The sequence below is a fragment of the Muntiacus reevesi genome, chromosome 11, assembly GCF_963930625.1.
Source record: "Muntiacus reevesi chromosome 11, mMunRee1.1, whole genome shotgun sequence".
Taxonomy (NCBI): domain Eukaryota; kingdom Metazoa; phylum Chordata; class Mammalia; order Artiodactyla; family Cervidae; genus Muntiacus; species Muntiacus reevesi.
Genome location: NC_089259.1, coordinates 11,176,629 through 11,195,577, shown reverse-complemented (window position 1 = coordinate 11,195,577; position 18,949 = coordinate 11,176,629). Strand labels below are relative to the sequence as shown.

The following is an 18,949-nucleotide window of genomic DNA, read 5'->3' as shown; positions in this document are numbered from 1 at the left end:
GTCAGACACAACAGACTGAGCAAGCACACACTAAAGCCATCACTCTTGTCAAATGCATCTGATACGAAGCTATCAGAAAGGGCTCCCACATAGCATCTTAAACTTTTTGAATAAGAAATTTGTAAGTTTCCTTCCTGATGGAAATATTTGTAAGCTTCCGTGTACCTCTTCAGAGACCTTCTCTGCATACACAACAAATATGTGGTTTTTGAGGTTTAAATGTAAGTGTGTGCATGCAAACACAGAGTGTGGCATTTTATACACACATGGTTTTCCACAGCTGGCTTTTCCCACTGAATAAAACTTGGGAGTTCAGTGTATACTTTTTAATTTAATTTTTTCTTTTTTTTTTTTTTTTGGCTGTGCCCTGTGGCATGTGGGAACCCCGTTCTGCGACTAGGAACTGAACCTGTGTCACTGGAAGGGCAGATCCCAACCATTGGACCGCCAAGGATACCCTGGTGTATACTGTCACAGAGAGAGCTCACTGAATCATTCTTTTTCATTATTGTATAACACTCTACTGAGTGACAAATTTCATCATTCATTTCAACCAGCCTCTAATTTGCACATTTGGGTCGTTTCCCATCTTTCCTTATTTCAGCGTGCAATAAATATCCTTGTACATATGTCTTTGCACACATCCACAGTACATTTCACTCCCTCTGCTAATTCTAGACACTGTGAGCAGCAAAGGCATTGATGACTCTAAAAGCCTGAAAAAATATTCTTTACAATCTACCCCAGGAAGTTATGTATCTTGATCATATGGTGTTAAACCTGGGGTCAAAATTTTTTAGAAGCTTTTCAGTAATCGTTTTGCATAGCCACGTCAATCCTTGCTGGTGGACATGCTTCCACCCAAACCTAGAACAGAGTCATAGGAACAATGCCTCATCTGTACAAATACAAAACAAAACACCCTGGATTCTTACAAAGGTCTGCAAAGGGAGAAGGATTTGCTGCTTTGTCCAGACAGCCTTTCTCACGTTAGGAGGTTAACAAACAGGGAAGTTCTAACACTACTGTTGAGCAACTATGAAAAATCAATGTTGGGATTCTGAGAGAGAAAATGGCCAAGGTTTGTGCGGAAGCCAGACCACAGAGGCCAAATACTCAACTCTCATAAACACGAGCTATATGGAACATACATACAGACAACACATGCTATACTGTGACTCTTTCCACTTGAAATATTAGCAGCAGGTCTATATGACTTCTGCTCACTACCCCATTAACTACCCACCGTCAGACGCTCATACTAAACAGGGTTGTGCTAGATTATTACAAGGGCTTCTGAGGTGGTGCCTGGCAATGCAGGAGATGTAAGAGACACTGGTTCGATCCCTGGCTCAGGAAAACCCCGTGAGAAGGAAATGGCAACTCATTCAATATTCTTGCTTGGAGAATCCTGTGGGCAGAGGATCCTGGCAGGCTTGTTTATTAGCATGCACATACTCATGCAGATTATCACCAAGCATTAGTGAAATGTCCAAAAGCATCCCAGTCGCAGAGACTAGACAGCCTACCAACTGACCCAGACAGACAGCATCATTAGATCATGTCCAGGGTCCGTGTCACTGGAAGGTATCACTCACTCTTGTTGGAAGGAGGTCTAATCAAGCTCTGGTGTCAAGGGCCGAGTTATCTAATGGCCACACCTTCCACTCTAAGATGCCAGCTCTGTTTAAGAGCTTGATGATAATCTGCTTCTCTCCGAGATTTAAAGATCATCTTCTGCCTTGAATCCCATAGTGGGGGCAGCTTACAAGAAACTTCTTAAACTATCCTATACAGCTGTCCAATCCTTCATAAATCCTGATCAGCGGACACAGTCTAAGTGCCAGGACCACCCACAAGCCTTCAGATTTGCTCTCAGCAAGTCTTCTCCGTGACAATAAGCAAAACCAAACAGGAAAAAAATCTCCGACCGCCTAGCACTCCATCTGCCTGTTGTCCATAGGAAAGTCTTTCTTCTGATGTGTTGCTGACTAGACTGTAATTTGTATTCCCTAAGTATAAACCCATCTTCGCCTGCATGCAAAGTTTAAAAGCACTAGGTCCAGAGACCACAGGATACTTAAGGCATAAGTGACTGAACTCAAAAATCTCTTTTTTAACAATGTTTTGTTGGAAATTAAACTGTTACCAGAGACCTGTCACAATGCAGAGGGCAATCAAAATTGCGAAATCCTCTTTCTTCCATTAAAGATAATTAACCTAATGACTACACAAAAATTGACAATGAGCAAGCACTGTAATCATTGCTAGCTGGTACACTGGTCTACATATCCTTCTCTCCACTTGTAAGGTAATGAGGATTCACTAAGAATGTCTGGATTCAACTAAATCCTATTTAAAATGTTGATTACTGCTCTTGCACTCATAAAATTGTAATATGCTATTCATCCTCATGGAAGAATCACAGACTTTAAATATTAATCATCCTACCCATTAACTACATAAATTTGCAAAATTAAGTTCTCTGAACTTCACCTCTTCATGCACTGAGGGGAAGAACTACTTCCTGGGTTAAATGAGATAATGAAGCAAGCTATAAACTAAAAAGTACCAGGTGTGTGCTCATGACTCCTTATTGTGGGTTACTGGACAGACCAAAGAACTTTTGGGAAATGAATAATCATTTATTTTTCTTACCTATATTATAAACAGCTTAAATTTTTAAAGCTTGTAGAATAATAAACAGGCTTTCCTGTGTGTGCTCAGTCACTCAGTCAGGTCTGACTCTGCGACCCCATGGACTGTAGCCCATATCAGGCTCCTCCGTCCATAGTATTCTCCAGGCAAGAATACTGGAGTGGGTTGCCATTTCCTTTTCCAGGGGATCTTCCAGACTCAGGGATCAAATCTGTGTCTCTTTCATCTCCTGCATTGGCAGGCAGGTTCTTTACCACTAGAGCCACCTGGAAGTTTTAACATTTCATTAATGTTCAAGGTAAACTTAAAATTAGTTTAATATTTAAAAAAATAAACAGTTGATATTTTAAATTGTCTAATGGAGCCATAATCTGAAAAGCATAATGATACGTTTAATTTTTAGAACATTTCAGGCTGAATGCAAGGCCAGATTCCACAGTCATCAACAAGGCCAGGAGTCGTGGACAAAGCACCCCTTTCTGTGTGCGCATCACTTGGGTCCTGTCAGAGTGATTTAAGGCTACAGGAGGCCTGGATAACTCATAAGGCACAGGATGGCAAACATCTCTAGAATTTTTCTGGAATGTTTGAGCACTGTGACTTTTAATTATTTCTAATTTCTTAAAAGGGTGCCAAAGATTCTGACTTCCTGGGAGATGCAGAACATCAAACTCGTTAGAAAGACTGCTTGGCTAGCGAGGACAGAACTTCCATGGCACTGAACCCTTCACAATTCTGCTGCTTCAATCAGAAAAGACCACAGGATAACAAGATATCTTTAGCTGATTGTTGTCACTGTTCAATCTCTAAGGCATGTCCAACTCTTTGAGACCCCATGGACTGCAGCACACCAGGCTTCCCTGTCTTTCACCATCTCCTGGAGCTTGCTCAGACTCATGTCCATCGAGTCAGTGATGCCAACCAACCATCTCATCCTCTGCCATCCCCTTCTCCTCCTACCTTCAATCTTCCACAGCATCAGGGTCTTTTCCAATGAGTTAGTTCTTCATATCAGGTGGCCAAAGTACTAGAGCTTCAGTTTCAGCATCTGTCCTTCCAATGAATAGTCAGGATTGATTTCCTTTAGGAATGACTGGTTGGATCTCCTCGCTGTCCAAGGAACTCTAACACCACAGTTCAAAAGCATCGACTCGTTCCTGATTTCAGAGGAAATGCTTTCAATTTTTCACCATTGAGGGTGATGCTTGCTGTGGGTTTGTCATATATAGCTTTTATTATGTTGAGGTATGTTCCTTCTATTCCTGCTTTCTGGAGAGTTTTAATCATAAATGAGTGTTGAATTTTGTCAAAGGCTTTCTCTGCATCTATTGAGATAATCATATGTTTTTTATCTTTCAATTTGTTAATGTGGTGTATTACGTTGATCGATTTGCGGATATTAAAGAATCCTTGCATTCCTGGGATAAAGCCCACTTGGTCATGGTGTATGATTTTTTTAATATGTTGTTGGATTCTGTTTGCTAGAATTTTGTTAAGGATTTTTGCATCTATGTTCATCAGTGATATTGGCCTGTAGTTTTCTTTTTTTGTGGCATCTTTGTCTGGTTTTGGAATTAGACATAAAAGGAATCCAGATAGGAAAAGAAGAAGTGAAACTCTCGCTGTTTGCAGATGACATGATCCTCTACATAGAAAACCCTAAAGACTCTACCAGAAAATTACTAGAGCTAATTAATGAATATAGTAAAGTTGCAGGATATAAAATTAACACACAGAAATCCCTTGCATTCCTATACACTAACAATGAAAAAACAGAAAGAGAAATTAAGGAAACAATACCATTCACCATTGCAACAAAAAGAATAAAATACTTAGGAGTATATCTACCTAAAGAAACAAAAGACCTATACATAGAAAACTATAAAACACTGATGAAAGAAATCAAAGAGGACACAAACAGTTGGAGAAACATACCGTGTTCATGGATTGGAAGAATCAATATTGTCAAAATGGCTATTCTACCCAAAGCAATCTATAGATTCAATGCAATCCCTATCAAGCTACCAACGGTATTTTTCACAGAATTAGAACAAATAATTTCACAATTTGTATGGAAATACAAAAAACCTCGAATAGCCAAAGTAATCTTGAGAAAGAAGAATGGAACTGGAGGAATCAACCTGCCTGACTTCAGACTCTACTACAAAGCCACAGTCATCAAGACAGTATGGTACTGGCACAAAGACAGAAATATAGATCAATGGAACAGAATAGAAAGCCCAGAGATAAATCCACGAACCTATGGACAGCTTATCTTTGACAAAGGAGGCAAGGATATACAATGGAAAAAAGACAATCTCTTTAACAAGTGGTGCTGGGAAAACTGGTTAACCACTTGTAAAAGAATGAAACTAGAACACTTCCTAACACCATACACAAAAATAAACTCAAAATGGATTAAAGATCTAAATGTAAGACCAGAAACTATAAAACTCCTAGAGGAGAACATAGGCAAAACACTCTCCGACATAAATCACAGCAAGATCTTCTATGACCCACCTCCCAGAATATTGGAAATAAAAGCAAAAATAAACAAATGGGGCTTAATGAAAATTAAAAGCTTTTGCACAACAAAGGAAACTATAAGTAAGGTGAAAAGACAGCCCTCAGATTGGGAGAAAATAATAACAAATGAGGAAACAGACAAAGGATTAATCTCAAAAATATACAAGCAACTCCTGAAGCTCAATTCCAGAAAAATAAACGACCCAATCAAAAAATGGGCCAAAGAACTAAACAGACATTTCTCCAAAGAAGACATACAGATGGCTAACAAACACATGAAAAGATGCTCAACATCACTCATCATCAGAGAAATGCAAATCAAAACCACAATGAGGTACCATTACACGCCAGTCAGGATGGCTGCTATCCAAAAGTCTACAAGCAATAAATGCTGGAGAGGGTGTGGAGAAAAGGGAACCCTCTTACACTGTTGGTGGGAATGCAAACTAGTACAGCCACTATGGAAAACAGTGTGGAGATTTCTTAAAAAACTGGAAATAGAACTGCCATATGACCCAGCAATACCACTTCTGGGCATACACACTGAGGAATCCAGATCTGAAAGAGACACGTGCACCCCAATGTTCATCGCAGCACTGTTTATAATAGCCAGGACATGGAAGCAACCTAGATGCCCATCAGCAGACGAATGGATAAGGAAGCTGTGGTACATATACACCATGGAATATTACTCAGCCGTTAAAAAGAATTCATTTGAATCAGTTCTAATGAGATGGATGAAACTGGAGCCCATTATACAGAGTGAAGTAAGTCAGAAAGATAAAGAACATTACAGTATACTAACACATATATACGGAATTTAGATAGATGGTGGCGATAACCCTATATGCAAAACAGAAAAAGAGACACAGAAATACAGAACAGACTTTTGAACTCTGGGGGAGAACGTGAGGGTGAGATGTTTTGAAAGAACAGCATGTATATTATCTATGGTGAAACGGACCACCAGCCCAGGCGGGATACATGAGTCAGGTGCTCGGGCCTGGTGCACTGGGAGGACCCTGAGGAGTCGGGTGGGGAGGGAGGTGGGAGGGGGGATCGGGATGGGGAATACATGTAACTATATGGCTGATTCATGTCAATGTATGACAAAACCCACTGAAATGTTGTAAAGTGATTGGCCTCCAACTAATAAAATAATATTAAAAAAAAAAAAAAAAAAAGCATCGACTCTTTGGCACTCAGCCTTCTTTATGGCTCAACTCTCACATCCGTACATGACTACTGGAGAAACCATAGCTTTGACTAGAGGTACCTTTGTCAGCAAAGTGATGTCTTTGCTTTTTAATATGCTGTCTAGGTTTGTCATAGCTTTTCTTTCCAAGGAGCAAGCTTGAACCAGACACTAATGATGGTTTGGGTCTTTTTTTTTTTTTAACATTTTTATTGCTGGTAATTTATTTTCCCATATTAGGCCTCTATTTCAGTACCTCTGTGAGACAGGCTCTGGTCTCTTACAGGGTTCGAGGCTCCATTCTGCACCACAAATGGAGATCAGAAGTCAGGGCTAACCTAAATGAGCATGGAACTAGAGAGCCTTTAGCCATGTCAAGTCCACAGATGTCCAAATAAACCCCAGAGCCCTTATCCAAAAAGAGCCTTGGTGGAGCGGCCAGGCTGGCGGTGTGAATGCATCTCCTGCATGGTCTGCACACCTTCGAAGACCCTGTGGAGCTGGATGGCCGGTGAGCCTGGGGCTGCTCTTTCAGACCTTGGGCAACCCTTGCCAGTCTTCATCTCTCAAGAGAGCAGATGCAATCTAGAAGTTCAATTCTGTGCAGCTACAGCTGCTGCTCCCAAGATCACAGTGAGAGGCAGCATCAGCTCAGCACCAGCCAGCTGGAACCTGGGAAAGACCTCATATGTGGAACGTATCACTGAAATGCAGATTTACAACAGGCCCAGGAACGGGAGGCTGGGTGGCACTGCGGCCATTCACTGGATGCTCCAGTGCAGTGGGGGCACCGTGAAGATCAACTGTCCAGGATACAGGCCAGGCCTCCCATTCAGATGAACGTCTTCCACTGGCCGTCCCCATGGTCCCTGAGGCTGTCTTCCCAGGGAACAAGCTTCATGAAACACTGGTGTTTAGGGGCAGGAATAAGCAGTTCTACGTGGTCACCATATTGTGGTCACAGAAACACTGGTACAGGGTGCACGTCTGCAGAGAGAAGCAGAAGCAGTGCCAGAGCGCTTTTGCCTGTGGAATCCTCAACCGTCTGGCCCTCAAGGTTTGAGTCTTTTTAATCCTTCTCTTTCCTATAACTTGAGCTCTTGGGACGGCATAGTTTCTGGACCTAATTGGGAGGCAATTCATTGTTTTTCATATCTCAAGAACCCTATTCCAAGGTCACATACTTCAGAGAGGGGGACCTGTTCCTGGAGGCTTTTAAACTTTTTCAAAATATAGTATCAGTAGCTGGTTTCTTTTACTCACCACTATATGTATCCAGAATCTAGCAGTGTCTGATACATACAGTAAGCTTTTTTGATAGGGTCAGTTGCTCAGTCGTGTCTGACTCTTTGCAACCACATGGACTGTAGCCCACCAGGCTCCTCTGTCCATGGGATTCTCCAGACATGGAGAATGGGGTGAGTAGCCATTCATTTCTCCAGGGGATCTTCCTGACCTGGGGATCAAACCCAGCCCTCCTGCACTGCAGGCAGATTCTTTACCATCTCAGCCACCAGGGAAGCCCTTAAGTTTTGGATAACTATTTGCTAAATGAATGAATGAATGTCTAAGGGCAGTTCTGAAAATGGAGAATCAGGGGGGAGTGTAGCCTGCAGTGCATGTTGCAGGTTTCTGATCCCGAGCCCCATGTTCCTCCTGAGCTGTGGATCAGCGCTGGGCAAGGGGCAGGTGGAAATGCCAGGCACAGCAACTGAACACAGTACCCTGCCCGGATCTCCAGGGACACAGTTCTCTCAATGACGAGAGAACCTTCCCAGCCTTTTAGTGGTATCTGTTCACACAACAACAGGTTCTCTTGTGAAACTGATCTGGACATTGATGGTTTGATTATGCAACCAAACCCAGGTTCCCAGAGCTCCTGAGCTGCTAGGATACTCAAGGACATGCTCAAAGGTTTACTTCAGAAAGTCCATTTAAAAGATGTATGGTAGGCTACTAGTGAAGGTGGAGACCTCAGTTAACCTATTTGACAGGTTCATGGAAGGGTACTAATGAAGGTGGAGATAGGTACAGTTCTCTCACCCATACCATAACATTATAGTCTAGCTACAAAAGGACGAATGTTTTCTTACCTCCTAGGACTGTGGCTTAAGGGAGCTCATGAAAATGTGAAAAAGTATTTGTGTTATACTCTTGGAAAAGATGTATACCACTCAATGAAAAGATTAACATGATACACTCACAGAAACAATGCTATTTCATTTCTAAAGGCCTGGTGTCTTATAGAAAAACAAATACAAATTTCAAAAAATGTAAAAATCATCAGAATCATAATATAAAGTCTAACCTAAACTGTATATAAATCAATTTTAAAAGCAAAACAATAGCCACTCCAATTGCGTTAATGTGGTATCACTTTGGTGGTGGTGGTGGTTTAGTCACTAAGCTGTGTCCAACTCTTGTGACCCTATGGACTTTAGACCGCCAGGCTCCTCTGTCCATGAGATTTTCCAGGCAAGAATACAGGAGTGGGTTGCCATTTCCTTCTCCAGGGGATCTTCCCGACCCTGGAATTGAACCCAGGCCTCCTGCATTGCAGGCAGATTCTTCCCCAACTGAGCTACAAGGGAAGCCCGTGGTATCACTTTAGAATACAAGAAAACATTTTCATCAACATAAACATTAAAATATTTTCATCAACATTACTTTTAGGCATCCAGTAATTATGTGGAAATACTGCAATGATCAACATAAGCGAGAATCATGTTTTGTAAGGCTTATTGTTGGTATAAAAATAGTCTGAATCATAATGTACAGATGTCAAAGAAGGATATACATATTTATGGGTACATTATAATCCAACACCATGGGGGGGAAATTAGGAAATTGTGCTCTCTAGGCTAAAACTTGAAATAACACCTTTCTACAAACTTGAGTCTACAAATATCATTCACTCCTTCAACAAGACCTATTCTTTCATTCATTCGACAAATATTTATTGTCTTTCCCTTCTGTGTCTGGACCCGTGTTAGCCTTGGGGATTCAGGGGTGGAAGAAGACAGTCTTTGCACCTAAGGAAATTTCAGGCTCCACCATCTCTTTAGCCCCTACCCCCCCCCCAACACACACACACACACCATGAAATAGTCTCTTCAACAGCAATCTTGAGGAGGGTCCCTTAGCTCTTGCTCTGTGCTATGAGACAGAGTATGCAAACTGTCCAGCATCAAGTCCAGCCATCTGTACAGCCCTTGCCCCCTGCTTACTCCCAACAAACCCCAAGGGCGGCAGGCTCTGAATTTTATACTAGCTGTGCACAGATATCAGTCATCCAACCTTGAGAAAGTCGCTTCAGCTCTCTGCACCTGAGTCTGCTCTGAGAACTCTCTTCTTGAAGGCCCCTTCCAGATCACACGGAAGCAAATGACTAGAGATTTCTAATAATGGGCAGAGCCGTTACCTCACAAGAGGCCTGTTCTATCAGATGACACAGAAAGTTCTCTCCTTGGGTAGAGCTGAAACTGTCCCTCCATGAATACAAGATCTTTGTTCTGTAAACCAAACCTGTCAGCTGTTTCTTATACATAAATGTGTGCTTAGATGCTCAGTCCTGTCCAACTCTTTGTGACCCTATGGACTGTGTAGCCCGTCAGGTTCCTCTGTCCATGGGATTTCCCAGGTAAAAATACTGGAGTGGGCTGCCATTTTTCCTACTCCAGGGGATCTTCCCAACCCAGGGACCAAACCCACATCTCCTGCATTGGCACACAGATTCTTTACCACTGAGCCACCAGGGAAGCCCTCTTATACATAATAATCCTTCAAATACTAAACAGAGCTCACATTTTCCCAAGTCTTTAAAATAAAAAGTGCCCTTTAATGTCAATCAATCCCATGATTCCCAGACCCTTTTCAAAAAAATATTAGCTTTTTATAATATTAGTTACCTGCCTTGTTATCGACCTTTCTATTTAAAGTGCAGCCCTCACAATAAAACGTAGTGCTCTAAATTTGTGGTAGAACCAACAATTGCCTACTGTACATCGAGTAACACTGAGACTCTACGACTGACCTGGAAAAGAAAAAACAACTGAACATGTTAAAACACGATAATAGGAATACTATCTGAATCATGTTCGTTTAAAACTCTGTGAGACAGAGATAGAAGAGCAGACTTTCAAGAGTACAGATCAAGGACTTCCCTGGGGGGTCGGTGGGTAAGAATCCACCTTCCCACCCTGGGAAGAAGGGTGTGTCAGGCGACCCACATGCCACGGGGCAACTAAGTCTGCCCACCGCAATCAGAGAAGCCTGCCCATGCAACAGAGAGGCAGCACAGCCAGAACAGAAGTACAAATCTTACAACCCAGATACGTCAGATGCTAACTTCTCTGTCTCAGATTGCTCACTGTAAAATGGGAAGCATACTAGAACCTGCATTACAGGACTGGTATACAAAATTGAATGAGTGATGAGATCAGTGATCTTATAAAACAGTGATAAGAGGTACACAGTAGACTGAAAAAAGTGAAAGTGTTACTTGCTCAGTCGTGTCTGATTCTCTGTGACTCCTTGGACTGTAGCCCGCCAGGCTTCTCTGTCTATGGGATTCTCCAGGTCAGAATACTGGACTGAGTAGTCTTTCCCTTCTCCAGGGGATCTTCCCAACTTCAGGATCGAATCCGACTCTCCTTCATTGCAGGCAGATTCTTTGCCATCTGGGCCACCAGGGAAGCCCCATGCAGCAAACTAAATGTTATCTAATAAGTAGGCAACTTACTTTCCCAAGTGATTGTACATCAACTTGTTTATCTGAATACCTGTTTTGTGATGGGCGTTCAAAAATGACAAAAAAGAAAATAACTTTTTGCTATTTCCATCTAACTAAAGATTGTGCTGCTAATAGATGAAAGTAAACTGACACTTCCTTAGGTTCAAAGGATGTGACATCTCTCTTAAGAGAGAAGATGAAGTGAATTATATTAACAGAGAGGAAGCTAAGGGGAAAACAGGATAAACAGAAAGTAAACATGAAAGAAATAAGTTCTTAAAAATATCTTCCCTTCCATTAAAACTCAGCCTGCTTATTTTAACTGTACTATGGGCGCATAATTTTCAGCACTTTATGTGCCTTTATGAGTATTCTCTCTATTGGTTTGCTTTTTTGTCTTTTAAAAACCTCATCAGAAGAATCATAATCTAATGCTAATCAACTTTTGATCATATTTACACGACAATGGCAAGTAACCCAGACCTAAAAGGACTCTTTGTTCCAGTGCTCACTTAGTTCTAAAAACAAGGGCTGCCGCATGGCATCTGTTTCCATACAGAGTGAGCCGGCACGGATGTGAAATAGCCGTGGGATCTGAAACACATTTGGAGATCACTCACTAAAAATGCTAAGGGTAGTTAAATAAATTACCTCTGTACCTCTTTCTTGTTTAAAAAAAAAAAAAGCTTTCTTTACAAACTTCCATGAGAAATTTCACCAACGTCAATACAATCATTTTCTTAAAAATGATGACTCCTTTGTTGAAGGTTTAGCCTAAACTTCATTAAAATTTAAAGAAAACAGTAATTTGAACAGTACACTTTGAAAGCCTGATGTATACCACACCACTGTGATGGCTTTCAAATCATTAAAAAGCTTTTCTTTAGCAAAGAACATTTAACCAACAAGGAACAACTGTATTTTCATTCATTGCAAAATGGCCCCTTTGCCTAATAATATAATATGAGATAAAAGTGGAAATAAATCTTCACGACATGTCAGAGAGACAGGCAGGATGGAATGTTTTCTCAAGATAAGGTTTGTCCATATTCTCTTTCAAAATTCCCCAACTTTTAAAAGTTGGCAATACTGACACTTGTGAAAGGAATCAAGGGGTAATTAAGTTCAAGGGAATGATTAATAGTAGTCACCAACATATAGGACTTCCCTGGTGGTTCAGACAGTAAAGAATCTGCCTGCAATGCTGAAGACCAGAGTTCGATCCCTGGGCCGGGAAGATCCCCTGGAGAAGGGAATGGTTACCCACTCCAGATTCTTGCCTGGAGGATTCCACGGACAGAGGAGCCTGGCAGCCTATGGTCAGTGGGGTCAAAAAGAGTCGGACACGACTAAGCGACTAACACGTTCACTTTTCACTTTCAAAGGTAAGGATACTGAGATTTAGAGCAGTTAACGAATTAGTCCAAGGTCCTAACTAGCCCTGGAGAATGAAACGGCAACCCACTCCAGTATTCTTGCCTGAACAACCCCATGGACAGAGGAGCCTGTAAGGCTACAGTCCATGGGGTCGCAAGAGTCAGACATTATTTAGCGACTAAACCACCACCACCACCACCACCTAACTAGACATGGCCAAGCCCCAACCCAAACCCTGACTGTTTGACCTCAGAGTCTAAGCACTGCAACTGGAAAAATCACCTATTCCAGGAAGAGCTGCAGATGTAGAGAATGGATGTGTGGACCCAGAGGGGGACAGGGAGGGAGAGACAAATTGGAAGAGCAGTGCTGACTTACATTCACTACCATGTGTGAAATAGACAGCTAGTGGGAAGCTGCTGCATAACACAAGGAACTCAGCTCAGGGCTTTGATGACCTGCAGCAGTGGGAGCGTAGGAAGGAGGCTCAAGAGGGAAGGGATATTTATTTATACCTGGGGGATATATGTATGTGCTAAGTCGCTTCTGTCGTGTCTGGCTCTTTGCGACCCCAGGGACCGCAGCCTGCCAAGCTCCTCTGTCCATGTGATTCTCCAGGCAAGAATACTGGAGTGCGTTGCCATTTCCTCTTCCGGGGGATCTTCCCCACACAGGGATCGAACCTGTGTCTCTTAGGTCTCCTGCATTGACAGGTGGGTTCTTTACCACCAGCGCCACCAGGGAAGCCCTGGTATGTGTATACTCACAGCTGATCCACTTAGCTGTACAGCAGAAACTAATGAACACTGCAACACAACTATGGTTCAATAATAATAAATCAATAGAAGCTGGGTTTGTAAACGCCATGATTAGTGAGAAAGAGACGAACAGAGCAGTGGATGTGAGAAGAGACAGAACAGAGGCAAAGACTCAGCAGGCAGAAAGAAGACTAGACGGCAGGAAAGCACTCTGGGTTAACTATCAGGAGAACTGCGATCCTGTCCTGGGGGGCCCGAGTGGGACCACAGGGAAAGAGGTGCTCTCCAGTCTAGCATCAGAAGACCACATTCACATACAGCACAGTAGTGTTAAGGATAAAAAGGTTAACGTGAAAATAAAACTCCAGAACACTATGCAAATGTCAATGAAATAAAGAAGAAAATGAACGATTAAAAGTAGACCCAAAAAATTAAGAAAGTTTTATTGATTCCATAGTCAGAGAAAGTGTCATGGTAGAACTTAAACTTCAAATTAATTGTGAACGTTAACCTAAGGACTCATAAGATATAATAAGGCCGTCAGGAATTGGTCTTTTCTGTTCCCCAATCACATCACTGACAGCTGTTCAGTGTTAGTAGATTTTGTTGTTGCTGCCGCCTAAAGCAGAAGACACTTGTAAAACCAGAAATTCAAACACAGGTCAGAATTAGGCCAATGTGGGACTTCCTCGGTGGTCCAGTGGTTGAGACTCTGCCTTTCAATGCAGGGTATGCAGGTTCGATCCCTGGTGGGAGAGCTAAGATCCCACATGCCTCAAGGTCAAAAAAACAAAAACACAAAAAAAGAAGCAATACTGTGACAAACTCAATAAAGACTTTAAAAACGGTTCACATTTTTAAAAAAATCTTTTAAAAAAATTAGCGCAAAGTGGTGTCACTAGTGGTAAAGAATCCATCTGCCAATGCAGGAGACGCAAGAGATGTGAGTTTGATCCCTGGGGCGGGAAGATCCCCTGGAGGAGGAAATGGCAACCCACTCCTGTATTCTTGCCTGGAAAATTCCATGGACAGAGGAGCCTGGTGGTCTACAGTCTGTGGGGTCCCAGGGAGTTGGACACAGCTGAGTGACTAAGTACACAGGTAATTAATGGGTATATATGTGTGTGTGTGTATTTAATTTACCATATCTATCTATTTCAACATCATGAGACCTGATGCAGAAGAATCCAGCTATTTTATAAGACCGACAGAAACTGTAAGATTATAAATAAGCATTGTTTTAAGTCACTACATTTGTGACAATTTGTTAGGAAGCAAAAGAAAACTAATACAATACCTGAGGCAAATTAAACAACCTCCAAAGCAAAGCAATTACTCCCTCCGGGGATGAGAGAACACGACCATTTAAAAGCAGTCCTCATGTAGGCAGGTCTTACAGGTAGGCCTGCAGATCCCTAACACCATCCTTGGGAGGTCTGTGTCCCCCCACTCCCTGCAGCAGCCCCCTGCTGAACCCCAGCCAGCCTCGACGCCCGCTCATAACCACAGAATGAGTTAGAACACTCCCTCTAGAACCCATTTTACGAGAGCTTGACAACTGGGTTTTTGGGTGAAGCGCAGCGTTTCCACTTTCCATTTGCTAATTATAGATTTTCCATTTACTGTGTGTCCCTTGTCGATAGATCTTCCTTAGGGACTTCAAGGCAAGGAGGAGTGACTGAAGGGAAGCAGAATTCGACCATTTGCTGGACTCACCAAACTACACCATTAACCTCTGACACACACTGGTCAAAATAACAGCATCAGTCAGCACTCACTGTGAACCAGGAAGGTGGAATACTTCAATATTTAAAGACAGGGAGGATTGTCCATGACTGCTTGAAAACCTATCTCTTATTCCATTGTAAACCCTGCAAAGTTCTACAGAATTGACTTGCTATAAAATTCTAAGCAGTCCACCCAACATTTTAGTCTGCATTTCTAGTTCAACAAACTTGAGAAACAACATTTGGATGAGTCAAGAAATTTCCTGAAAATAATTCAACAAAAAAAGTCTTCTCATACCCCAAATAAACTTTCATTTTATTCATTAAAATCAACAAATATTTATGGATAAGGTTATGAAAACATAAGTACCTAACTAAAAAAGGCAGAAAATAGTAAATTCCAGGAAAAGGCACAACAGGAGACACTGCATGCAGTTGAAGGTCCAAGAAAGACTTGTACAAACAATTTGAATAACCTCTCCCAAACCCAGGCTTTCCAAGTCCCTTCATGTAGTCAAACACCCTAGGTCTTGAATTCACCAGAAGTTATTTTCAAATCTTAAATTTTGGAACCCTCTTTCACATTAAACTCTAGATCCTGGTCAGGGAGAAACTCTTATCCGCAACCATCACTTTGAGTCTCCATGGAGGGGAGAAGACTCTTGTTCACTCCTCAGGGAAGGCAAGTGGTTAATCTGATAGCTTAATAACCCCACCCCACCTTCACTTCAGAGGAAGGAAGAATAAGCAACATTTTGCCCTTGAGCCTCCAACAACTTATCAGAAGCTCTGTATTTACTGGTTACTGGATCCTGTTCAGCCATTAATAAAGTCATCCCTTATTTCCTTATACTCAATACTCAAAAACTGAGAACACAAAGGAGGAAGATGGATGAGTCACTGATCCCTGAAATCCAACAACCCCTTTATCTTTCTCTCCAATATGCCCTGCGTGCGCGCTAAGTCGCTCGGTCATGTCTGACTCTGTGAACCCATGGACTGTAGCCTGCCAGGCTCCTCTGTCCACAGGATTCTCCAGGCAAGAACACTGGAGTGGGTTGCCATGACCTCCTCCAGGGGATCTTCCCAACACAGGGATCAAACCCAGGTCTCATTATGTTTCCTGCATCAGCAGGTGGGTTCATTACCACTAGTGTCACCTGGGAAGCCCTCCAATGTACCCTAGAAATCATCAATCCTGGGCCAACTTAGCTGTTTTTCTTTACTCCATCTTACAGAGAGCTCTGTTGGCCTAGGAATTAAGAACATTTCTAAACTTAATCTCCAATCTTTGGTAGACACTCTCTACTACCTAGTAATCTTCTACTAGTTTCTGTTCAGTTTTAATTCTCATTTTCTACAGTAGCTCTTGCAAACCCTCCTGAACTTATTCATAGTATATATCCTTATCTTCAGTTTCACTGGGAAAATGGTAGTGTTTGGTTTTGAAATATATGAACTTCCTAACCACACCTTTACTTCCATAAACTTTCTGTGTCAGGTTGCCTGGTTTTGTTAGATGATTATTTGAAGACATTCTTTATATATTTTTCTTTAAATTCAAAGTCTTTTATTTTAATGAAGTGTATTTTCCCTATGGTCATTGTTTTCTGACCTGTTTAAGAATTCACTATATCTTATATTTATATTAAACATTAAATTTCAAAAAAAAAAACCAAAAACAACTTTCTATGTCTTGTTCAAGGCTTATCTTTCTTTTTTTTTTTTTAATTGGGTATAACTGCTCTACAACATTGTATAACAAAGTGAATCAGCTATATGCATACATACATCCCCTCTTCCAGGGCCCTTCCTCCCAAACCCCAGAATAGGTCTCCACAGAACACCAGGCTGAACTCTGTGCTGTAGAGCAGGTTCGGTATTCTTGCTGGAGAATTTCATGGACAGAGGAGCATGGGGTCGCAGAGAGTCAGACACGACTGAGGGACTAACACTTTCACTGTTCCAGCTATCCATTTTAAAGGCTAACCTCTTAACCTTTGTTCTGGGTCCCCCGTCTTTACTTGGCAAATACGCTCCATCAATTACGCCCTCTCTCTCCTGAAGCTTCAAACTTTTGATCTAACACTTCTGTCTTTGGTGGTATAGACAGGCTCAAAACCCAGTTTTAAAAAACAAAGCAAAGGATCTACCACTACAACAGCAACAACGAAACCAGAACTGCCGGAACCTGAAAGTTCTTGTTGCTCTGTGTCAGCTCCTTCTTTTAACAGCCAGGCTGTGGGATCAGGAATCCGTGCTGATTCCCTCTGCCTTTCCACTTGGCGTCTCCGTGTGCCTCGTGCACACGACCCACTGCTGCAACTGCTCCCACCAGCGTGACCGGATGACCTGCCCTGTTTCCACATTCACCAGACACTCTTCCTTTCTTCTTGGACTTGACCTCTCTACCGCATTTGATGTGTGACAACTTCCGCCTTAAAACTCCCTTTCACTGGCTTTTCATAACATCGCTGCCTCCTGTTGTTCCTTCTAGACTTCAGAATGCTCTCTCTCAGTCTTTAGTGGTCAAACCTTACGTTGTTAAGTTTTTCCCAGGACGCTATTCTTGGCTGTCCTCTCTCTTCTCAAACTCTGTGGTCCCTGGGGAGGGGAGAGGGGGAGGAATGTTTGCAGCATGGATTATCTCTCACGCCCATAAATCAATCAGACTAAGTCTGAACTCTTCTGCTTCCTCTGCATCCCCAGTCCTACCTTCCAGTGCTGACCTCCGCCACGGCACTGTCCTGCATCTGTCCGTCCTCCCTGCCCTGCATCTGTCTGTCCTCCCTGCCCGGCGTGCCCAGGGAATGAACACAACGCACTGCTGACTGTGGTGCTGGCTTCCCAGAAGAGGGGCTGGGAGCCTGGATGGCAACAGGACCCAGAAAGACCACCTGAGTGGCCCTAAGGATGCAGCTCAGAAAGTATCCCAGAGGAACTTCACTCAATTATACCGTGTATCTTCAACAGAGTGGTATATATAAATATATGCATTTTCATCTCTGAATCTCATTTATTATGTTTATTAGTTTCTGGCACATGGTGGATCCTTAATTCATAATTAATTCGTATTTTTGTAATCAAAGAAGTAGAAAAAGAATAGGATATCTGATATAAGCTTTGAAGCGTTTGTAGAATTTCAACAGCGACAGATGCAGGAGGCATCATTTAAGTCAGAGGGAACAGAAAAAGCATTAGGCTCAGAAAGAAATGCTGGACAGGTGGAACGTATATGGACAATTATCAGCAACACTAGAATGCAGAGGCAGGATTTTATAGGACTTTATAATGGAGTTACAGATGCAACCTAAGCCTGTGAGGTCTTTGAAGCAACATGATTTGCAATTGGGAAAAAAATTAACTGGAACTGAGGACTCTTCTTTAAATAGCTGCCAAATGAATTACTTAAGTGAGAAGAAATGAAGGTCTAAACTTTAGCAACTGGAGTAAATGAAGAAAAAGAGAAAATACTATTTTTAAGACTGAAGACAAAAAGCAAATGTTGCGAATATTCAAGAACGGGGGAATTAGTTGAACTATTATATTTAAGGGGGTGAAAAATTTAAAGCACTAAAATTAAAAAATTTAAATATATATACATTTTAAATATACATTTAATGGGTTGGTTTATTGACCCAAACAATCATGAATGGTTCTGGGTGTTAGAATCTACAATAAGTTTATTGTGCTGGTAAGAACTCCAACGCGCATGACACACAGTTGGCAACTGACGAGGGCATTCAGTATAAGCTTTGGAAAGGTTTTTCGATAACGTTCGAGGAGGGAGTTAGCAGAATAGAACCATACCGTGAAGCTGTTGTTAGCATTTTTTGTGCTTGCTTCAGCTACACTGGCATCTGAGAGGTCAACTTCATCAAATATCAGAGACTGTTAATGAAAAAGAACACAAACATATTATGTGAAAACCTAGCTCAGTGTTCCTATATATATATATTTTTTTTTTTACCATGAG

General features: G+C 41.9%; 1 protein-coding gene across 7 annotated transcripts in view; it reads right to left on the bottom strand.

Annotated features, from left to right (window-relative positions):
- The window catches only part of DGKH (diacylglycerol kinase eta), a 207,351-nt gene that overhangs the window by 95,681 nt on the left and 92,721 nt on the right, over positions 1–18,949 (bottom strand). For 6 of the 7 annotated variants that reach the window (XR_010658504.1, XM_065901947.1, XM_065901946.1 and 3 more), the window contains exon 4: positions 18,784–18,864. The exons of the other annotated variant lie outside the window; for it this stretch is intronic. Coding sequence is in view for 5 of the 6 variants with exons in the window: in XM_065901947.1 (XP_065758019.1) it covers positions 18,784–18,864 (81 nt within the window). In the remaining variant the exon portion in view is untranslated. The remainder of the gene's footprint in view (positions 1–18,783; positions 18,865–18,949) is intronic. 7 annotated transcript variants of the gene reach the window in all.